The 24,321-nt window shown below is 40.2% G+C and overlaps 1 protein-coding gene across 1 annotated transcript; it reads right to left on the bottom strand.

Annotated features, from left to right (window-relative positions):
* Positions 1-5,675: 5,675 nt before the first annotated feature.
* MBIP (MAP3K12 binding inhibitory protein 1) lies at positions 5,676-23,974 on the bottom strand. The gene is made up of 9 exons (XM_065403978.1): positions 23,849-23,974; positions 19,119-19,238; positions 17,140-17,361; positions 16,945-17,041; positions 15,351-15,416; positions 12,827-12,979; positions 10,351-10,448; positions 7,046-7,084; positions 5,676-6,186 (listed from the first exon to the last, which is right to left on the bottom strand). The coding sequence occupies exons 1-9, from the start codon at positions 23,972-23,974 to the stop codon at positions 6,082-6,084; spliced, it is 1,026 nt and encodes a 341-aa protein (XP_065260050.1). The 3' UTR covers positions 5,676-6,081.
* Between the last annotated feature and the right edge of the window lie 347 nt (positions 23,975-24,321).

Raw genomic sequence — 24,321 nt, 5'->3', positions numbered from 1 at the left:
GAAGGTTGGGTGAGTTAACAAACCACACCTGCTTTCCCATTAACCCTCATTCGTAAAGGATTTTCTCCTATATATTACTATTATTATTTATTATTGTTAAATTACAGTAGCACCTATGGGCCCCAATGGCAGTTGGGGTTCTATTGTGCTAGGCACTAGGCAAAAACATAAGAAACAGTCCCTGCCTCAGAGAACTTACTAGCTAAATAAGGATCTCCTGGGGTTAAATATCATTCAGACTAGATTAGCCAATCTGGTGATCTTCCTACAGCAAAGTCATCCCCATCACCCTGATGCAGAACAGCCTCAGCAGCTAAGGTGATCGTGATAGGTCTGATTTCTCAGTCCCTTCACAGGCAAAACTCACATTTAGCTCAGTGGAGCTGTGGGTTTGAGAATCTTGGGATTGATGCATGAAGCAACTTCTAGCAGCTCTTTCATATAGGAGTATGCATGAGGTAAATTCACCAATATTAGTCACTTCTCTGTTCCCCTGCAAAATACTTTCTTTTCCCAGCATCTGCCAAATTGGGAGTGCTGCTAGCACTAATACAGTAGAGCTTCCCCCTGGACTGGTGTTCTTAGTCCATGTTGCCAACTGTCCAGCTATGTTCTTTTGCTTTTTGTGGGGAGGAAGAAGCACCATTAACTTATGTGGCTTCCTCTCCACAGAGGCTACTGCATAGCCATGAGGGAATGCAGCCAAAGACAACATGGTTGCTGCTGGAGTTATGATGTCGGGGAAAGACGTCACAGCAAGGCTGCAGAGAGGGGGACATCTCTCCATGTGGTTGTCTCCTGTCTCTGCCTATCTGGTCTTCTCTGCAGATCCCCAACAAGATTGGAAAGCCACACTCCCTGCCCATTCCATGGTTAACCGGGTTTAATCTGATTTGAGTGCATGCTTTTCTGGCAATTCAATAAACTTTGTCATGGCATTCCCTGGACTTCCCATCCCCCTGTTGTGAGCTTCTCCATGAACAGGATGCTCTAGCCTTTAGTAGTAGTAGTGGAGGTTTTTTTTTTTTTTTCCCCCCCTGATTATTTAAATGACAAATAAGCTGTATGGGTCTTGCTCTGGTTGCACTGACCAGAAAAGCTGTAAACAGAAGAGGGAGCACAGACTGGAAGTCTGCTGCAGCTTTTTGGCAGGAATAGTCTTACTGGCAGTGAAGGGAAGGAGGTTGCTCCTGGAACTGCTAGCTATCCGTGTACAGTGACACATGAAGTTGCTTTTCCATTTTTAAAATGTGCAGCTGTTTTTTTTTTTGGTGGCTAATTGGGTCTGTGCCAGTATGTGGCCTCTTTACAATAGTGATATTTTTACTATAGGTAAGCAGTACTATTATCTAGTAATGGAATCAATGTTTGCCTTAAAAATTATGATAGAATAGGTCTTGCATGTATAGAACCATAGATGGATGCTCTGCAGATGGCTACTACTCTCTCTAAAATCTAGCACTGGTTTATAACACCAGTATTTCCTCTGGTTCTCCTCCTCCGTCAGAAATTGCAGTCAACATGTGATCTTACCAATAGGTATCACCGCTGGTACTAAAAATTGGAAAAAAATAATTGACCTGTAAATTTCACTGAGGAAGTAATGCTGGGAACGACCTTAAGCTTAGTTATAGACTGTTATAAAACCAATTTATTGGTTATAAAAGGTTAAGTTAATGTTTGGGGGGGCTATAAAAAGGCTTTACATCCTCTTCGCTTTAAGGACTGAAAATTAGGTTCTGTGATCTTAAATGTAAAGAGAGGCTGCTATAAGGGGGAACTCGGATACAGGTACCAATCATCTAGCCATGCTTTGGTTTCAGTTGGCTTTTAGGTGTTTAAGGCTGAAGTGTTTTGTAAGATTAAGCTTTATTTTATTGTCTGATTTTGTTTGACTAATCTTGTGCACATGGTAAATTACACTGAAATGCTTAATAGTGTAAAAAAAAAAATCCCACTTACCAAATATTTTGAAGTAATTTTAATAACAAAACTTAGTAGTAATGTAGCAAGTAATTACATGTAATCATTTATTGTAACTGGTAACTAATTCAATTACTAAATAAAACCTGTTACCTAGTATAATTAGAATTTACTATGGATTATTAAATATAAAAATTGTAATAGGAAGAAATAGGATTGATTCTCCTTTATCAAGTTTTTATGGCTCATTCTGAACCAAATCTTTTATTTATTTATTTATTTATTTATTTATTTTTTAAAGTTGTGGTCAACTCTTGATGCTGAGAATCTTCTGCTTCTGTAAGAATAAAATGTTTGTTCTGCTATTGCTCTGCAGTGATACTGGGTTAATGTTGATGTCAAGTGGCTGAAACACAAATGGGAATAGAAGAAAACACTTTTTTCTTTTCTTTTCTGGATTCAGAATTTCCTTGTCTGAGCTCTAGAGCGCAGATAACCAGTTTGGTTTTCTAAAGGAAATGTTTTTATTTTACAGCAATATTTTTCATGCTTTAATTGGTGCTATTGTTTTTAAGGGTTCCAGGGCTGAATCATGTAAGAATGCTAAATTCATAGGCCTGTGTGCTCCCTTCAATTAACATTAGCTGAAGGGTGCCAAACCCATCCATCATAGTCCATGAGTGTGTATGAAGCAGGTGTGTTTGGATAGGGGCATGACTGGGTGAGCAGTTCCACACCATATTCCTTTTCTTTCTTGACTAGATAGGGGCTCCTCTCTTAACAGCATAGAAGTTAATGATGCTCCAAGCAACATTAATTCCCACTCCCCAGTTGCACTCCTTTTGAAGGGGAGAGATTGGCACGAGTAGGAATGTCAACAAAAAGATGATTCTAGAGTGAGACTTGCTGCCGTAAGCTGGAAAGAGGTAGCCTCTTATTGCTTCCTTCACTACCCCTCCCAGATATATATGGGCAAATCCTCCGCTGATGACAGTTGGCATAGCTCCATTGACTCCAATGAAATGACACTTATTTACATCAACTGAGGAACTGGTCCTATGACAGAAGATCCTTGAATGGGATTCACAAGGCAGACTTAGGCACTTACCTGCCACTTTAACCACTTAAATCCAAAATTTAGACCTCCAACACTGCTGTTCAGCTACTGCTTAACCTTCCTCAGTAAAAGTCCCTGAGGAGCCTAAACTTCTGCAGGAGGGCATGCACACAGCAGCCTCATTCCTGACACTACCAAGCACCTCAGTGCCTAATTCATGCCTATGCCCCAGTGGGATTCACGGACTAGGTATTCCCTGCTGGGCCTGATCCAGCAGATGTATTCAGAGGCCACCTAAGCACACTTCTACTGGCTGGAGCCCCATGGAAAACAGCTGCTGGAGCCTCTTTTATGCTCAGTAGCCTAGTGGTTAGAACACTCAGGATGTGGGAAACCTGGGTTCAAATCCCCACTCTGGCTACTGCAGAGTAGGGATTTTGGGTCTCTCACCTCCCAGGTGCATGCCCTAATTGCTGGGCTAGAGGGTATTCTTGTGGGGTTCTCTCTCCTGTTAAAATACTTAATCATTGGAGCAGGGACTTGAACTTACATCTCCTACATTCTAGGGAAGGGCCCTAACTACCTGGCAATAGACTCATTCATTGTGTCAGAGAGAGACTATTTAAATATTTTTTTAAACTACTGTCAAGCAGCATGGAGAAAACAGCCCTGAGCACTGTGATCCTAATGGTCATCAATATGAATAGGTTGCTCCACTTGTATTAGCAGTAACATGGTCTTTGGATGGGTTGGGAGACAGCCACAGCAATCTGGATGGAGAAAGAAATTGCAGTTACTTCTGCAGGACACTTTCCTGAAGTGCCATTTCTGGGCTCAGCCAATGAGTGCTGATGGGGGAGAAAAGAGAGCAATACAGAACTACGGTAACCAGGGAGGAAGCTCAACCTTAATGAAACGTCTCAGCCAAGTTTTTCCACAATAAAACATGCATGGACAAGATCAGTGAACATTTTCCATGTCTTCTTTTGCTTGATTTGGAGATATTTCAGATAAGCACCTGATAAGGCCCCTGTCTACCAGGGTCATAGCATTAGAGATGGCGGAGGGGGGGAGAAAGAAATACAGCACCATTATTGGGACAATAATTATAAAAAGTTGCTTCACCCCCACCCCCTCAGTTTTGGGATGCCATTGCCATCTGCTCTTCCCAGGCTGGGGTGTGCTTAGAGAGCCCTTTCTGTAGGGCCCCTGTACTAGTGCTAAGTCAAGGGGTGGTAGTGTGCAGGTTAGTAACTGCATGTGCACCTGTGCAGACTGGCTTTATGTTGGAGGATATTACCCTGCGATGTGTCCCCAAGAAGCAAAGGTCTTGTTCAAAAGGAATGGGCAAACCAGGAAGATATGCAGCACTATTATTTACCAGGAGTGGAAGGGAAAACCACCTATCCTGGCAGCCCTGAGAAATCTGCATTGCCTTGCAATGTGTTTGCCAAAATAGAGCACTATCTTTCCCTTTTGAGCTGAGTGTGATCAAAATGGCATCCGCACCAGAGACTAATGGACAAGAAGGCGGGAGCTGAGCAGCTTTGCCCCTATGGAACAAAGTTGTTCAAGTCCCACTACTGTAATACAGCACATAATACTTATTAGTGGTGGTCCCCTCCAAAGCAGTTTCAGGCTGACTTTGCCCCAACAAACCCAAATGCAATCTGCAGCACCTGGGTCTTTGGCTTGGGATCTGACATTCTAAAGAGATCTTTCCTACCAGGAGAAGATTCTCCTGGGAAGACCTCTGTAACCACTTAACACCCCACCCACCCCAGGTGTCATGACTCCCACCCCTCCGCTCTAACCACTAGACTTGCTGTTCTGCAAGTCCAGGCTTGGTTGCTCTAATGAGTATGTGGCTCTGCCTGTGTGAACTTGCCATGAGTTAGAAGCACAAAGGGTGCACCCAGCTGTGTAACAGTATTTAAGAGGGGAAGTGACATTGAGTCTAGAGAGTACCTCAAAACAGTAGAGGGCACACAATTAAGTCTTGTGCAGCAATGCCATGTGGGATACCAATGGCAGAGCTTCCAGAAGCAAAATATTGTTACATCCACACAAACCTCATGGGGGGGGGGGGGGGGAGAAACCCTCATTCGGGAATAGTTATTTCACTTCCAAAGCAGCTTTAATTGATGTGGGATAAGACACCAGATAACTTAGAAAAATAAAACACTTATGTGGATGCAAAGCAGTTTATTTTAAAAAAAACCAAAACTGTTCTGTGTAGACAAGGCCCTACATTCATCTTCTCTCACTGACTTCATACATTTAATCAGCTTATTAAATGAGTGGCCTGGTCTAGATTAGGGAATGTTTAAAAATGCATTAAGTAGCATTTAAAAAAAGATTAGCTCATGGGTTTATACCTACTGTAGAAAATTTTTTTTTAGTGTTTAAATCCTAGTTAGCTAATTGTGGTCAGTCTTTACAGGGCTATTGAAAAGTGGGTGCAGTCTGCCTCTATACACATGTGTATCATTTATCTGTAATCACATCTTTGTCTAGTGATGTATTATGGGTGTATGTATTTCTGAAGCCTGGGAGAAAATGACAAACATTTACCAACACAATTTGCTCTTCCTGTGCAAACTCTTGATTTTGTGATACCATATTTCTTTTTCTAAGATGACAAATTCACTCACACATTAAGTATTTTGTTTTATTTCACAAAATTACTTGTTACTTACATGAACACTAACATTTTAGTTAAGGTAGCCCTTTTGAATATTATTATTCAAAAGATTTTTCCCTCTGATCCAGAAAAGCACAGATGAAATACAGATTTTGCACAGTTAAATTAAAGCAGTTTTTCACAGCTGAATAATAATGTAGATCCTCCTTTACAACAGAAGGGAATAGATTTTTAGAATGCTACTTGCAATGCATTCATCATTTTAAAGACACAACCTAAGGAACTTGATATACATTTTTTGGGCAATACTGTTACAAAATTAAAAGCAAGTTTCCAAAAACATCCAAATGAGAGAGTTAATATGTAAGCTTTATTTTCATTATTAAAGTCATCCTGGGTGAAGAGTACTCGTATAAGTCTAGAAGAGTTAAAACGAGATGAGATTTAGGAAATTTCATCAAAGAAGATCATCAACCTCCTTGGACTTTGCTTCATTTGTTTTTCTCAGTAATGCTTGTTTAAGTGCATTGATCTTCTCATCAAGTTCAGCCAGTGAATATTTCTGTTTTGGAAAAAAACCCCAATAATTTACACATTGGAATTGCTACACAAATGTTCAAGCACAACTTCACATTTTACTACAGGAGTCGTCATTCCATACTGAAACTCTTGATGTTTCAGTGCTAAGATGAAAATACTGTACATTCAGAAATTTATTTGAAAACTGACGTTACCTACAGAGATCTTGTAACTACCTCAATTTAGCAGGAACAAAAAAATGCTGAATATTTGACTCTTCAGCAACAGAACAAACAATGGTTAACTACTTTAACAATTGATGAAAACCAGATAAAGTTTAGTGTAAGTATCCGACTTCTCAAATAGCTACACACTACTGCTCGACAGATTTTCTACTAAAATATTTTTAAAATTTGTGCACTGAAACATATGTACAACCACACAGCTGAAAAACTGGTATTTGAAGGGAACTCAGTAACCCAACATATAGCTAACTACACATAGGCCTGGTCTACACTAACCCCCCAATTCGAACTAAGATATGCAACTTCAGCTACGTGAATAACGTAGCTGAAGTCGACGTACCTTAGTTCGAACTTACCGCGGTCCAGACGCGGCAGGCAGGCTCCCCCGTCGACTCCGCGTACTCCTCTCGCCGAGCAGGAGTACCGGAGTAGACGGCGAGCACTTCTGGGTTCGATTTATCGCGTCCAGACAAGCCGCGATAAATCGAACCCAGAAGTTCGATTGCTTGCCGTCGAACCAGCGGGTAAGTATAGACGTACCCATAGAAAGCAATTATGCTGGCTGTGCACTTTGACAATACTGTAGTAAAATGTGGAACTACTCTGTAGTTATAAGCATTTCATAAATTAAGGTAAGTAAAAGTTAATGGCACTTACATGGGGTAGTTGGACCTTCCTCCTTTTTCCAGAAAAATTCTAGAGGGAATAAAGATTAACCACAGACTTAATATATAGAGGCAGATCATGGTGTTGTAGAGTCCTGGGCCAGAGCAAGTGGGGGCCCTTCCCTACCCCTTCCACCCACTTTCCCCCTACCCCAGGGTCTTGTCTTGCCCTGCCTGCCTGGCGCTCCAGCCGACAAGTGGGATCGTGGTGCGGGGGTGCCCATTTTTCCGGGGCCCTGGGCCACAAGCCCTATTGGCCCAGTAGCTAATCCACCACCATTAATATAGCATCCGCAGCGGATTCCTTAGTCTAGAAGCTACAAGATCTCTTTTATCACTGATACAGAAGCAAGTCTTCAGAGCACTGAAGGGAACGCTGACCATCATTCCATAGATACCAAGAAATCCTCTTCAATTAAGTGAATTTTAGGGGTGGGAGAAATCCCAAGCAAAAAATCAAACAACCTACTGCTTTTCCAGAGAACAGCCAGAAGCTGCTCAAACTTCTTTATGCTGCACAGCCTGTATAACCCAATCATATCCTAAACGAAGGCCACCTTTAGAGGTAATAGGGTAGTTTGATATTTAGTGGATGCCTTGTCCATGCCAGTGTTTCTCACCACTGCTAGTATCAATGGTGCAAACATTCATGCAGACACAGTACCAATATACTGCTGGAAGTTTAGGCACTGACCTACACTAGCTGTACCACTGCTAGCGTAAATTCCATCCAAACACCTATTGGTACCCAGAGAAGATCCCAAAGCACTTTGTGTGGGGAAACTCAACATGTTAAGCAGAAAGCTCCCTCCTGTACTACCTTTAATTTCCAAATAGTCTCAAGGTGTAGCTCCATGTACAGCACAGAGAAATCCAAGTAAAAACGTAGGGCTGCATTTAAAATTTAAAGTATTGCTGTTATACTCTTTCTACCAGAAGGCTCCCTCATCTGCTGGTGTCATTAGGAGAGATATTCAGTCAGGAAGTGAAAATCCAGGGGAGAGGGCTAGTCCATTTTAGTGACACGGGAGGGAGAGCAGGAGAACTGAAGAACAAACATTTTCCCAAGGTAATTAACATGTAGTAAGAGCCGAGGCAGGGTTCCCTCCTTTGCCCACTCGGTATACCCTCTCTATCAACCCCATCAGCAGCTCCCTCAGTGCTCCAGGGTAACAGCTGAATCCCAGGGCTCTTCTCTCTCTGACAGACAACCTGTGGAACTCCTTTCCAGAGGATGTTGTGAAGGCCAAGACTATAACAAGGTTCAAAAAAAGAACTAGATTAAGTTCATAGAGGATAGGTCCATCAATGGCTATTAGTCAGGATGGGCAGGGATGGTGTCCCTAACCTCTGTTTGCCAAAAGCTGGGAATGGGCAATGGGATGAATCACTTGATGATGATCTGTTGTGTTCATTGGCCACTTTTGGAAGACAGGATATGGGTCTGGACGGACCTCTGGTCTGAACCAGTATGGCCATTCTTATGTTCCCCCTTAAACAGGGCAGATGGCCTTGTTGGGCACCTACTTCTCCTCAGTCCCCTACAAATGTCCCTTGCCCCCTTCTGAAATGCAGGATTTCTGCCTCTACAAGCCTCCTCAGTGGCCTGGATTCCCTTTACTGAAGAAGGGAGCCTTCAGGTGGGGCACTTTTGAGCCACTTGCCTCCATCCTCTGTAGCTTCTACCCTAAGCAGATTCCTGTCTCCTACATTTCCAACAGGAAGCTGAAGCCCCCTAGGGGGGTAAAAAGATCAATTAAAATTGAAAGTTTAACGTGCAGCCCAAATGTGTGTTTTACTGGCTAGGAACTTCAAATATGAGTTAAACTAAAGAATTGGATCCCAGAATCAGACACTTGCTGAAAAGGCCTATATTACATGAAGTTTTGAATCTCTTTCAATAGCAGTTCTATGTATTTATAAAGACAGTCAACTTGAAACTAATCAATTTCAAAACTTTTAGCTACTAATATTCCAAATAATAAGATTTCTGTAACTGGGCATTAGAGAAACATCTTTTCCAGTTTCACTCTGTGCATGTGCTAGTTTTTTGTGAAGCCAGTTCAACTGTTTCCCACTGTGGTTTAAGCCTTTCATATAGTGCAAAAATACAAGAGTCTTTCATGCATCTATAAACTCTCTTTTTACTTAACTATGCACTGTTCTGCTGGGGGAAGCATTAAATTTGTTTGCTAATTTTCCATATTTCAGAAAGAGGCAAAAATATACACAACTTTCACCGCTTATGCACACTTACTGACAGAATTTGGTCTGAAGACTAGCTTAAAAAAAGCATTGGACGACATAAAATAATCTCCAAGCAATTTATCTTTCTTCCCATGCCATTGTCTGTCATCCCTTCCCTATTCCAGTATTGCCAATTTCAAGAGCTCGAAAATCATGATTGAAAAAACACAATATAATCTTTGTCTGAAAAATGATTTTTTTTAGTCTCTTTTGATTTTTGAACCTCCCCCTGCCAATCCCCACTAAGAGAGACAATTAGTTTTGCCAACACTCCCAAATTCATTGGGAAAGGTGATTTTGGCCCCTGCTACAGAAGCTCTCACCCCCATCTCCCCCTAACTTGCCCAGCAATTAATTCTGTCTCCCACCATCACTTCAGCTCCTGTCAGGCCCCCTACCATTAGTCAGTCCCCCTCAGTTCAGTTCCCCACATTAGCCTTACTTCTGCTCCTCCTGGGGTTCTTCACACCCCTCTCCCAGGCTTGGGGAAGCTGCAGCAGGGTCCCCTCTCCCCCTTCACAAGCTGGCAGATTGGGAGGGGGAGGAACAGAGGTATCATCCTGTCCATCTTTCTCACAGGAGGGAGTGGAACCGCCTTGAGCTGCATGGCTCTTTGCTCTCTCTCCTCCTCCTTCCCCTCCTGTGAGAACAGCGATCAGAAGGGACTGGCTCTGCGAGGGCGCTGAAACTTCTCGTGTCATTGAGAAAGGAGTTCCAGCATCTCCTGAAACCCTGTCACTTGCAAAAAAACACTGAGTTGGCATTAGCGCTGTTTCTCACACCAGTTCTTGACACTAATTCTCTATGGTCATTAAAATGTAATCATATTGTGTATAAAAGCAAGACATCGTCACCTGAATGAAAATCATAAGTTTTTGTAGTTTAGAAATTTCATATTTCTATGGAAAAAAATGTTCATGCAACTATCAAAATAGTATCTACCAATATAACTTCATAAGATCTATTTCCTATATCAAAGATTTAAGAAAACAAAAAGCACCAAACACATTTAGGTGTGCTGAATAATGGAAGTTAGAGAGAATTACTTACCACAGATAGAAAATATTCAGGGGACATTCCTTCCAACTCAAGAATTTTATCTTCAAGCTTTTTAATTCTCTGATAAATATCTCTAGGTACTGGACCACCTTGATATAACAGTCCAAATAGGAAGAGTCAGGAAACCATCTGAATAACTAACATTACTATAAGCTTAAACTTCATAGTAGGGCTTGAAGAATTCACCTACTAGCCAGAAGATGAGATGAAAAAGGTGGGAGGGGGAAGGGTAACCAATATGATCTGATGAGAAGCCAAGCCCTGTTCAGTTGCCAGGAGAGGAAATGTTGCTGGAACTAAGGTGCTGTTCCTGGACCCTGCATGGAAGCTCATTCATTAGCCTCCAATGTCTGGTGAATTTAAAATTCCATCCTCTCTACCTAGTGGGAGGGATAAGATTTGCCACTTTCCATTCTGCAGCTGCAAAGAAGGAGTCTCAGCTTCTTTACCCTTCTCCTATGTGGGTTTTTTGGGGGGGGGGGGGAGGGGGATTGGTGCCTCAGTAACTCTAGTCCCTGCCTCCGTCTCATTGCTTCACAAAAATGCAGGAACATGAAACTGAAGCTAGCAGTGTTTTGAAAAGCAGCAGTCATACTGACTAGTGTGCAGAGGTTCTGGAACTGTCTGCAGAGCTATGAGCAGAGGTACTGGAGCTGTCTGCAGACTCTGGAAAAAAAACCCACTATCAGATGACACGTGAAAGTTATCTTTCCAATCCCCAGGGCTAGAAATTGTTTTTAGTGAATGTAACTTCTGCAGAAATTGATGACAAGCACTAGTGGTGATTGGACAAATGGATTTTTTGAGGCATACTTTAGTTCTAAAACCCTTATAGCTTAGAACAGCAATGATTTTGAAAAAGAAAATTAACCCTAAAAGAAACGTAACTTTCTCTTCATGCATGTTGCATCTAGGATTTAAAACAAAAAAACCCCACACAGTAGGCTACAGGAGACTTAATACTGGTAAATTTTAAAAGGCAAACCCATTAGTTAGTAGCATGTATTTTACTCTATTCATTAATCTTCTGTTCCTTCTGATAGCTGCCCATGTGCAACTAGACATTAGCAGGCACCTCATGCACCACCATTCTACTGATTATGTGGAAACCTACAATCCCATGTGGTAGTGCACCAAGCATCACCACTTCAAACAGGACGCAGCTAACGGCCATCAGCAGAGAGCAGGTGGTGACCGGTCACCTATGGGTCCAACATAGATATCTAGAACTGCACTGGAGGGAATTCACCACTAGAAATGAAAGAACAGGTGTCCTGACGACAGTTGCCTAATTCACTGCGGGGGAGCAAGGTCGGGGGAGAAGAAGTGTTTGAGAAAGACAGCCTGCTGTTTCCTGGGATTTTACCACAGCGTCTTGGCCTATGACTCAGCTGTCTCGTCCATGTACTAAACAGAACTGACCATAAAAAAACATGCAACATGATGAGGCAGATTTTATAGTACTCCAATTTATAGATTGCTATGTAAGTATTTAGCCCAGTAGCAGCTTTCAGGATGAAAGGTAAATATATGTGTGGTACCCTGGAGACATATTTAATCCTGTTTTTTCTCAAAGTAGTAACTAATGTGGCCCCACCATGCTTTTATTCCCTCTATTGGCTGCCCATCCACATCTTTACCTTACATCAGTTCCAGCTCTGATTTGATTCCATTAAAGAATCTAGCCCAACCCTTGCCAAGGCAGCATTGAAATAAGTATTAAAGCTGTCGTTGAGCTTTAACTTTCTTCTCTACTTCTCCACACTTCTCTACTTTTGGAGCACACACAGACCGTATTTGGGAAGCCAGTCACAAAACGTCATAGCAAGTCCTGGTCAGGGTTTCAAATAGTTTTTCCTCCGTTTCCCCTTATGGCTGGGAAAGCTTTGGCAGGGAATAAAGCTTTCTTCCTTCAAGGCTGCTCTCTGCTCAGCAGCTGTTATTTAAAACTGCTCCCCTCTCACTCCTCCTAGCGCTGCTGTCTTTTACTGCAGTGGTAGTAGAAGGACAGCAGTGCTAGGAGAGAGCTACTCTGACTGCTGGTGAGCAGAGAACAACCCTGCAAAAATCTTCCCCCCTGCCCCTTTTACTCCTCTGAAACAAGAAGCAGGGAGTGGGTGTCTAAAGCAGGTCACATTGTGACACCTGGAGATTTCCTGTGCAGTTGCTAAGAGAGGAGAAAGATGAACTTGAGGCTTTTCCCAGGGCTGTTGACTTGGCCAGGAGTTGAGCAGAGATGGATAGGAACTGAGTTGAGACTGAGTTAGCTTACCTTACCTTGCAGTGTTTCAGCTGGCCTGACCCTTATAGAGAAAATTCTGCCACCTACTACTACAGAGATGTGCTGAAAAGCATGCAATCCACAGTCACAGACTGAACCTGAAACCTTGCCTAACTGTACGATATTAGTGATAATTACTGTACAATCGAATATATTAATCACACAATTAAAGCATGTGGTACAAACCTGTTTGTAACCGTAAATGAGCTTCAATGTTTTGCAGTCTTTCCTCTACTGCTTGGTTTCCACAGTCACGAAGCAGGATACTTGCTTTATGATTGGACCCATGTGTTCCTTCAGATCTAGTCTGGGGACCATAGGTATTTACAACTCTAGAAACTAGGTTAAAAGAGGTTACACGATTACCACATATGCACACGTAGTCAGTTCTTCTCATATCAAGAACTTTTTCATTTAAGTAATAATGTAATAAAAATGTTTTTAATCAATTTTTTTTAGTACAGTAGTTTTACTAACTTCCCTGTGATAACCAAGCTAACTTTACTACAACTTTTAATGTGATGAAAGTCCCAAAGACATTGAAGAATAGAGGTTCAATAAAATGCATTTCTTAAAGTATACTGGCTAACTAAAAATTAGGTATGGATAAAAATAACTCAAAGCTTTAATTTCTCTTTATCTGAGGCAAATGGCAATTTCTCTTCACACTTTCATATGGCAAACATTCAAGAATGTTTTGAGTCAAGTTTTATTTGTCTTTTAGCTGCTAATCTCAATAACAGCAATGGTTAGATTAGTAGCTGAAAAACAAATAACATCCAATCTAAATTAATGATTGGCTAGAGCTAGTGTGAGTGGGAAGAAAAGTCAAGAAAAAGCCATGACCTAACATTATGGGCTGCATTACAACTACCACTATGTTAACAAGTAGAATATAGAAGGAGAAACAATTACAAGAATTAGCAGAAATATTAGCAAAGGAGTTCTCAATGTTTTGTTATTTGGGTTTGCAACTTGGAAGTCTGGTTGGATCCTTCGCTGCTTCTGGACGCTCAGATAGCTGTGGCCAAGCATGCTTTTTTCCAACCAAGTCAAAATCTCTTGACCAATCTGTGTGGACTTTGACAAACAACATTATCCATTCTTCCGGGTGGTCTTACTGCACTGTGCTGTTTCTGAACACCATTCAGGAAACTTCAGATGGTGCAGCATGCTACTGTGGGCTTACTGAGCATTTCAAGCAGAGAGCATGTTACACTTGTGCTCCAGAGTCTGCATTGTCTTTGTTTCCAATTCTTTTCCAGGTGCAAATAAATGTGCTGCTTTTCACCTATCAAAAGGTCTGAACAGTATGGGTCTGGGCAACCTTTTCTATAATACTGTGCTGAACTCAAGACACTTCAACTAACAGCCTCAGGTTTAAAAAGGAAGGGACCTTAACGCTGGGCCTCACTTCTCCAATCTTCCTCCTGGCACAACAGACAATGATTAAGCTTTGCAACATGCTATGACGCTAATCTACTGTATTATCCTAGATTTTTTCTAAAAGGGTGTTTGAGTGGGTAGCACAGGTAGACTTTCAATTTTCAGGAGGGGGGGTACTTTTATTGTTGTATTTCAAATAAGTTGTACATGTGCCTAGACAGCAATGAACAGGCACATTTTTGCACACTTAGTTTCAGCACTTGGGAGATCTTGGGTCAATTCCCTGCTCTTCCAGACTTCCTGTGTGACTTTTGGCAAAGCACTTAGCTTCTTTGTGCCTGGACAGCAGTACTTCTCTACCTCCTGTGGTGTTGGGAGAATAAATATATTAAAGACTCTGAGGTGTTCAGATACTACAGTGATGGGGACCATATAATTCCCTAAATAGACAGAGTATAAGGATTATTTTATACACCTTTTTTTCCTGTTTTTTCCCCAGTTCTCCCCCCTTTTGAGATTTTTTTGGGGGAAAACCTTGCTCGCTGGGTTGTCCCCTCCCATGCAGTGCTGCTGTACCCTCTCCATTAGCAGAACAGTACTGGGAGGAGATGGCAAGGGTTTAAGACCTCCCACAACATTGGCCAAGGAACTGAGTGGGGATGGAGAAGAGATCAAAACCTTCCATTCAGGATGGTTGGAGCAGTCTCTTCTTCCTCATCTGGCAATGCCCACTCAGCAGCAAGTGAAGGAGTGTTTAATAGCTGAGCAATCCCTGTGGTAATGAAGAAAATGTAAAGCCTTGCAGTACAATAATTCTGTAATTATAACTTAAGCTGGGCTTGCCTCCCATTTCAATACAACTATTTTGGTTAGAGGGACATTCATAATTTTTTTAAAAAAATCAATTCCTTAGCTATGTTGCTAAAACCAATTTAGAATGTTAAATGCAAATAATTCTTAAATTTTTCACCTACAAACTGGGATTTTTGGTTTCTTTCTTTTATTTAAATCTTTCATCTCAGACAATGAAGACAGACTAGTTTATTTTTGCTTGTAGTAAAACACACCTTTAGATTCTCATGCACTAGCACCATGCTGCTGGCTTTTGGGTGGAAACTTTGCAGGGGGAATGATTCAAAACTGTTTTTATTAGACTGAAAGTCAATACAAACGTTTCAATGATATTTTTAATGTTCTATACAAAAATGTACACATTTCAGTTGAGCCACATTTGATGAACATTGTCCAGGTGGGGACAATGCCAGATTGTGGCAAATATATTTTGAAGACAAAAGTACATAGATATTAGCTAATTACTGCTTACCCTTTACGTGACTCTTAAATCCAGGATAAGGTGTGAAAACTGCATCTGTTCTGGCACAGCTGTTCTCTAAGGAAATTTTTTTTAAAAAAGAGAGAGACCTTAAGTACATATTTGTAAATTAAAATGCTCTGACCACTGGCTTTTTGGCTTTTGGCACATCAAATTTAAATTCCTCTTCCTCCAAGGTATGAAAGGCCTAGGCCCCAGTCCTGTGAACACTTATACACAAGTGGACCAATTGAGTTCAATGGGACTACTCACCTGTATAAAATTATTCATATGTGTAAACGTTTGCAGGATTAGAACCATAATCCGTTCCAATCTACTTGTGTTCTAATTGTCCTCATCTCCTTGGTCCATTTGTTTCTCCATATCTTCTACTTATTGCTGCCTTTTCTTTCAACTCCTACTTTAGGTTTGGTTTTCTCTCTTTCTGCCCATAAACCCTTCTCACTCTTCTTCAAGTCCCTCCTTAAAGCTAGTTTCTTCCAAGAATCCTTCTTAGTGTAGCATCTTGTTCCACTTTCCCTTATCTATATTGATGTCTTGTGGCTTGTCATTATTATTAATAGTAGTAGTTTTGTAGCTTGTAAAATTTTAGCACCCGTCCCCCGCCAAGAACAGAGCCCATCTCTCATTTCCTTTCATATTCTAGCATTTGTATTTTATTCTTGTCCATGTACTTAGAGCTATATTAATGTTTTATAATAAAATGAGCATAGAGAAGTTCTAGAATCAGCTCTTCTGCATGCAAGCTTACTTAATATAACTTTAAAAAGTGACATTTTATTATCTAGCACCTCTTAAACAGTCTATTAACCTTTAATGTTTGTCTAACTTTTTAGAATGTTCTTTTCATTCCAACACTTGTGAAATTATAAAACAGTGATCTTTGAGCTCAAAAACATAGCATGCCCAACAATTACTTGTGATATTTGGGTAAACAGATACTGGGAAGATACTAGAAGACATAGGAAAACTGCAGTATTTTACTCCTTATTTATAAATAAGTCTCTTCAAAACACTTCTATAATTGTTTTGCTCTGGATATTATCACTGAGTGTTTAAGTAGGACACATTTAAAAAACAAACAATTTGACTTAAGACCCTTCACATTTTTTCTTTTAATTCAACCCTCTAGTAATTTAAATAAGTTACAATGAAATATATTCTCTTTTAATCAAACTAACATTATACTTCTCTAAGTTTGGACTTTCAATATACAATTGGTAAGACATTAATTGCACTGCAATTCTCCTGCATTAACTTAATTTAGTGTTCCTTTTTAAAGTCAACAATTACAATAACTTCATAAAGTAAGTATCTTCACATTAATGAGGGCATCTGATTATAGACTCTGCAGTTTTTAAAATATAGTAACAGCTCCTCTTCATCAGTATGGACTCCATGAAACTTAGAAAGATCAGACTAGTTCTGGGAGAGTAATCTCTGCATTTTGTCTATCCACATCGCACTTACGAATGGTCTTTATTTTAAAAATGAAGTTAAGTTTGTTTTTTAAATATAAATGACATTTTAAAACAAAAATAATGTTTAAATTTCTAGGAAGATTAAACTCTGGTTGGATAATTACCTTGATTACAATCAATAACATTGCAAAATTCCCTGACATTATTTTCATTGATCTCAGCTTGTTTCCTCTCAATGAAGGCTGATATCCTCCTGTCAATCTGCAGGTAATAAACATGGTGACATGTATCTATTTCATTGTTGTAATTCAAAATGAAAGAAAGGGCATTTCTCAAATCTAGGCAAGATGGTCACTTACTTCTGCTTTTCCAGCTTTTATCTGGACCACCTCTGAGTCAAAATTAATATGAGCCTCTTTCAGATCTCCTGAATCATAACTTGTATATTTTTCTTCTATCTGTGAGGTACTATCAGATAACTTTGAATTTGTATCCAACTTCTTGCCTTCAGTTTTATCTGCATCTTCAACAGGGACTATATTTTCCTCTTTAATCACTGACTGGAGTTTTTCTAAAAGAGGCTGAAACAAAAAAGGATACATGATAGGGTTCAAAATGGCAACACGCTTCTCATTACAATTTCTAAAATAGACTGGTTAAAATAATTTGAGACACCATATAATATCAACCTAATATACAATCCAATAAAAAACTAAAAATATAGTACTTCCAAATTTTATGCCCTTATGACCACAGCCTGTTACATGTTTGTATATGAGAAATTGAAAAAAATCCAAAATGTCTGAGCAAATCTGTCTGCTGCTCATCTGTTATAAACCAAATCAAAGCTTCAGCCTTCGCCACCAATGACACTTAATTAACATGTCATTCAGATGCCTACTCAGAACACTAGGCTTAGTATTTTTCCTCCTTAACATGAGAGCCAGTGCTCTCACTCTGTAAAGCCCTTACTTTATCACTACATCACTAGAGATTCTCCACTTGAAACTGCAGTTGCCCAAAGTGTATGAGACAACACAGACACGAAATATATATAGGTGTTATGCTGAACAATCATGCTTTTCTTGATATGGCTGATTATCTACTTATATTACGAAATTAAATGAGAGAAAGCACTGGTAGCCGTAGCAGCAAAATAAATGCTTATCATTCTACTGGATGTTCCTGCACAAGATGTAAAAACAAAAGCCTATCAAAAAAATAAGTTGTACTACATGTCTTTCCCCCCCCTCCCCCACACACTCTCTTAAGTCTTCCCTGAATTTTATAGCTTCTTTCTCCCCTACAAAACTAGGATTAACTATTACTTATAAACAGGACAATTTCTACCAGTCTAGTTTCCTGAAAAGGAATGAAATTAGTATGTCTAAATTTAAGGAGACAGCAAGTAATTTTTACTTGCTTTTAATCTTGCATTTTGTCTTTTTTTGTTTGTCATATTAAAGACTCTTGATGTGTAAAACAAAGGCCCTTTTTTATCCTGTAGACTAGCAAGTTAACAAGTTCCTCTAATGTTACCCCATCCCCCCAAATACAATACGCTTGGAATCATTTACTGAACAGATAAAATGAAAAATTGAAATGTATTCAAATCACCACCTTCTTCAGATGTCAGACCACGAAGCGGCAAGGGCTCAATTCTGTTTAGCTATTGACTGTCCAAAAAACCCAAAACCAACCCCCCCCCCCCCAAAAAAAATCACAACTAAATTACAGTGTAGTTGCTACTTCTGATAGGGCCAAAAAGTTTCAAATAGTTAAGAAAAATGCAGTGACTGGCTACTTGGCAAAATGAGACATTAATGTCAAAGAAATTACTTTCTTGTTAAAACCTATGCTGAAAATATGTTTAATTGCAGTAAGACACTCCAGGATGTGTCATGCTGGGATAATGCCACTTCTTGAACCACTGAAAGCACTCCATGAGCCTCAAAACTCACCCAAGGCATGGAATCATTATCATAGCATGACACACACCTGCCGTGACTTATTGCTTAATTATAACCCACCATAGATGGAAATGTATTGAATTTACAATGCAAGTCTAGAAATCAATGGGGCTGCATTTGTTCAATCTGCTTACCCATAGTGGTCCGGTAGGCTATTCCCACAACTGTTCTGACAACTCTGTAAGATAACAGGTTTGAGAACCTATGAAGTGTAGAGGAATCCCAAATGTATAATATATTTGCATGCTTCCCAAGTTAAATACTTCAATACTAAATCAAACAATTGAAATTATGCAGTGTATATAATCTAGCTACATTAAACGTGACCAAAGAGATCAGCATTTAAAAGTGTCCAATAAAATATTTACCTGCAAATATAAAATATGTTGCTGAAGTGCACTAAAGAGCAACGTAGGCTGGAGTGCCGAAGTACTTTGAAGCTTGCTCCAATCGATTACAATTTTCACCACATCATCTCCAAGGTTAAGCTTCAAAAGGGCAAACAAGCATCATCACAAAAATTACATCATTATTCTGTATTACAGAATGTCATAGAAGTATATGGGACTTCTACAGGGTAACAAAAATTCTCAGCCCGTTGACTGCATTTTTATGTGGGAGAAGAAGAATAGTTTAAAAATGTTAGTCTTGCATTGAAACTTCAATTGTAACTGACACTCCTCAAATAAATCACTGTGTATGTTTGCATGAAGTCTGATTTTTTTTAAAATTACTCTTTAGTTAATCAATGCCATTTTTATTGCATTAACTTAGCCTTTTAATCTCTGTCAAGAGTTAAGTCAGTCTATCCAATCAGCTTCTATCAACAGTTACAATAAAATATTTTGTTTGTTTCTTATTACTGTAGTTTGCTTTTATTTTAGCTGGTTTGACAGCATAGCTAGTGACAAAACAAAGCCACCAATATGCTTGTTTCATAGAGATTATTGCTTTGCAAACAGTGGAACAAAAATAGGTAAAATGTGTGTTTAATTACCAGTATGTTAAAATAAACTATAGCCTTGATTCTGAGGTGTGCTGAGAAGTGTGGGCACTAAGCATTCTTCCAGATCAGGTTTTAGTCTAAAGAGAATTTAAATTACATTTTCTTTTGCAAGAAGCCTACATAAATAAATAATCTTTACCAAACCCTAGGTTACGCAAAATGCAGACTGTGCAGCAGGACCTTCTCCACCCCATGAAACCTACTTCAAAATCAAAGTTTAACTTTCTATGCAACTGAACCATTGCAAACTCATACTACATAAACAAATTCCATGAGATTATACTCCTTAGCGAAAACAATGATGTACAATTTACAGATTATGCACATATTGAAGTTAGCTTTTAGAAACTGCATCTATTAAACCTCTAATCAATGTGCATGTTTATAAAAATAATTTCATTTTACACTACTAAACTTTTTGTTAATAATCACTAATGAAATACATGAATGCTCTTCATTTCCACCTCTATTTTTGTGTCAATAAAACTTGTTATTCTCACAGGGCCTAATCCTGAGAAATAGCAAGCTCTTGGCAACTCCCACCAAAGCCAAAGAGGTTGTTTTCCAACCAAATAAGGCATTAAAGACTCCCCAAAAGTGAATGAAGAGCTCTATACTTAGGCATAATTCCTATTTAAATCTACAGGGGTTACATGACTCAGTGACACTCAGAATCAGGTCCAGAATTCCTAATTCATTCACATACTTGTGCTGCTTGATCAATATGATGCTCACAAATAGTGCAAGCTCCCAGTTTTTAAAAAGAAAATTAGACTATAGCTAGATAGATGATTATGAGTTTGCATGCCTGAAGCACAATACCTTTAACATATCTCCCCATCCCAAAAGTAGGGGCCAGCTAATGGCATCAAATGTGGGTAAGAAAACAGAACATATATTTAGTTCTTGAGGATTTCAAGATAAATTTTTTAAAGGGCTGACAATTGAAGATTAGATGTATTTTTGCTCATCATTTCAAAGTACAACATACATAGGGAGAATCAAATGTGAATAAAGTAAACAGAATGCTAGCAATACATTGCGAGGCAAAGCAGTCAAATATTAAACTACTTTACATATTAGCAGTGAAAACAAGAACCACAATAACAGTGTTCTATCTAAACAAAATATGAACCTGATCCTGCATCATTAAGCAGGCAGCATTCCCATTCCTGTTCTGCTTGAGTAAATGTGCAAGATCAGAGCACAAGCCAATACATGGGAAAGGAGATGGGGGACTCACCAATTCTTATAGCGGCAGAAAAACTAGTGAAATAATGAGTCTGTATTTTTCTTCTTACTCAGCATCAAAATTCTAAAAACTAACAACAAAGTCACAACAGGTTCAAGCTTTCCATCTTTTGGTTCAGCTAGATATAATATCAAGTATTTTTAGATATATTTAAAGCAAGATTTTATTCTTTTTGGTATTTAACCTGCACATACCGTATCAGGAAAATTCATGTTTTGGTAAGCATGCTCATTTTGAACATTTATTTACCTAAGCAAGTGAAACTTAATGTACATTTTATTTAGCTCATGAGATTATTTATCTACATCTATGGTGCCAATCAGGCATACATGCATACACACAGTTTGTGCTCAATGTTTCCATAAAAAAAGTATACAGTACACATTATTTTGGATATTGTTACTTATAGTGTCTGCTAAGTGTCAGTGGGAGTACATATACCACATATTATAGATTAAAAAGAGTACTCCTCAACGTTCCCTCAACAATCCCTCTTTTCAAATAGTCACAGCAACAGTTGTATGCTTCACTTGATATTTTGTAGCTCCTATTTAAGCAGTTCAAAGTGCAGAAACTTAGCAAAATTTTCTTTTATTCATAGTCATGCTTTAGTCCCGAGTAAAGACTAACCCCTATCTTCACCTAATTTACACTTTTTTTGTATGTATATAATGTTTTCACTCCTCAGCTCACAGAGAGCCGACACTAATAAATACTGAATAAGCAAATTAATCTGTCATAGTAATGTTTCCTCTTGCCTTAACAGTACTTGTAAGGACTGTGATGGACTGAAATGCTGTAGTTTCTGCAACTACTATACTAGCATTGGCTGACATCTATTTTGTTGCAGTTGACGGTGACTTTAAGTCACTCCATCACAATGGATATCCCTATGGCTCGAAACAACATCAACAGACTAGCAATTTTTAGACAAGCTACCCCTGTTGTGGAAGCAAACCACTGTCATTAAATTCTATGAAATCAGCATGTGGTCCTTACTACACATGTACTACTAGGCCCAGAATCTAAAATGCAGCCCTATAAGTAGCCAAGCTTCGGGTAACCAGTGAAGTACTGAATAAGGGACAGAGATTAACTATTTTTAAAAGAACATTAAGTTCAAGGATTTAAGCTGTTACATAGGGTGTGTCATCTTTAGCATCAGGTACCTAGTTTACATTATGTATATGTGCCAGCTCCTGTTTTTTATATATGAGGTCGACATTTCTGCAGTGTTGAGAAGCACAAAAGGAACAGTGCTCTTTATGTTCTATGACCACTGCTATATGCATATTACCATACTTTTTTTTCTTCACCCACTCAGTTGTTGTGATTAGTGAAGAATTATGGAAAATGCTGTCCACAATACAAAGGGAGGCTTTTGTGTAAGGCTAGCCTGATACATCTAATACTTAGCACTTTACCACCTCTAAACACTGTATAAACATTAATGAATCCACACAGCATTCCTATTAGAGAGATAGGCAAGTGTTGTTACAGATGGGAAAAACTGAGATACATAAAGGTTAAGGCCCAAGTTTTCAGACCCTTTATTTTGGGTGCCTCAATATTTGAGTGCTTCGATAACTATGGTCTGATTATTAAAGGTGCACAGTAGCTGCAGCACCCACTTGAAATGGCAAGAGAGGAGACTTGGTTTTGCCAATACCAAAAAACGTCAGATAATGTTTAATGGTTAGTCTGAGGAATAGTTGGGGAAAGTAGATATCTACTTTACAAAAAGATTAAGAAAATGTTTGAAGTTGTATATATATTTCTCTCCCTCTCCCTTCAGACGTATCTTCTAATCTTGGGCCCTAAACACTTGTGCATGATTTAACTTCACAAATTTGAGAAGTTACACTGATTTCAAGAGAGGTACTCATGAGCTCACAGGACTGGGATTTTTGGGGGGATTGTAAACAATTTGAGGCAAGGACTGTGTCTGCCTGTGGACCCTGATCTTGATCACAGCCTCTGAGCACTACTGTAATATCACTACTTAATGACAGTGGGCTCTCCTCACCTCTAAAAACAGGCCCTAGATTTTTAATCTTAAACACCCCAAAACTGAAGCCACTTCTAAAAATATGGCTCAAAGAAACTTGCTCATGCCCCACAGCAGCAAAGTCAAGCCAAAAGTCTAAGTAGTTCTAACGTCAAGTGTCCTGATCATTTTTTCCCCAAGTTATAATGGACTACTTAATGGTTTGTGGATGACATTCATACTAACCTGTTGTGTGTGATAAAATCTACACACTTTGTCATAGGAAAAATATTTCCTTCATAAATAAATTCATAAATTTAGGCATATACTTCACAGGCAATAGTCACTTTTTTTAAAGCCACAGTTAACAGCAACACATTTGCTTTGCTGTTAATATGAAATGAAGTAGTGATGAGAGTCTGTACACCATCCATCACTCAAGCAGCAGCAAGATATTTGATCCTTGGTAATAGCAGGTACTAAACGACCATGAAAGCAATCCCAGATGAAAGGATCTCCCCCCAAATAAAGGAGCCTTTACTGGATTATGAATTGCAAGTCGATTTCTCACCAAATAAACCCAAACTGTCCTATCTCCCGCCCCCCAGGAACAACCCCTGCTGCCTCTGGTTACTACTTTCATCCCCTCTCCCTGGACAGCTGCTGTCTCCCCCCACCATCATGCCCCCCTGCCTGTAACTCTGCTGCTCCGCCCCAAACGGGGCCCACCTCCCATGCCCCTACCAGCAGGGATTCGCACCACCCCCTGCCCTACGGACCTATTGCTGCTACTACTACTGCCGCCCGCCCCACGCAGGGTCTCCCCGCCGCCCACCGCTCTGCCCTCACTGACCTGCCCCGTCAGCCTGGGCAGGGAGCGCAGGGCGCCGCTCAGCACCTCCCTGGCGGCCGGGGCGGCGAGAGTCTCCGGCTGGTGGGCATCGGGCTGACGCTGGCTGGACTCCCCCACGGCGGCCATGATACCCGGCCAGGCTGCTAGCTGCGGGGACCATGCCTCCGCCTCCTGCCGCCGTCGCTCTGAGATGACGAGTCCCGCGGGCGGTCTCAGCGCGGCGGAGAGCCGGGTCTGTCCCCGCCCACAGGCCCGACTGACGGGCGGAGGGGCCAATCCTCGACTCCGCTCTCGGGCCAGGCCTGCGCTGGGCAGCGGAGCCTGCTGAGCCCTGGCTGAGTTGGGGGGGAGGTTCTATCGAAGCAGGGAACGGCCCGCGAGCAGAGCCCATCCTTGGCACGGAGCGCCCACAACCTGGAGCCGGCCAGTGCTTGGCCCCTGTCTCCTGGATGCCCGTGCCTACCCCGGGACTG

Source organism: Emys orbicularis, chromosome 4 (assembly GCF_028017835.1).
Source record: "Emys orbicularis isolate rEmyOrb1 chromosome 4, rEmyOrb1.hap1, whole genome shotgun sequence".
Classification (NCBI taxonomy): domain Eukaryota; kingdom Metazoa; phylum Chordata; order Testudines; family Emydidae; genus Emys; species Emys orbicularis.
Note: the sequence above shows the minus strand (reverse complement) of the source record. Positions and strands in the feature narration are given on the sequence as shown.

What these genes read in the sequence shown, in the direction of transcription:
- MBIP (XM_065403978.1), bottom strand. Translation starts at nt 23,974, where the DNA reads ATGGCCGCCGTGGGGGAGTCCAGCCAGCGTCAGCCCGATGCCCACCAG. An exon ending in AACATATTTTATATTTGCAG is followed by an intron (nt 17,362 to 19,118) that starts GTAAATATTTTA and finishes TTTTTGTTTCAG; the next exon opens with CCTCTTTTAGAAAAACTCCA. An exon ending in TCATTTACGGTTACAAACAG is followed by an intron (nt 10,449 to 12,826) that starts GTTTGTACCACA and finishes TGTTATATCAAG; the next exon opens with GTGGTCCAGTACCTAGAGAT.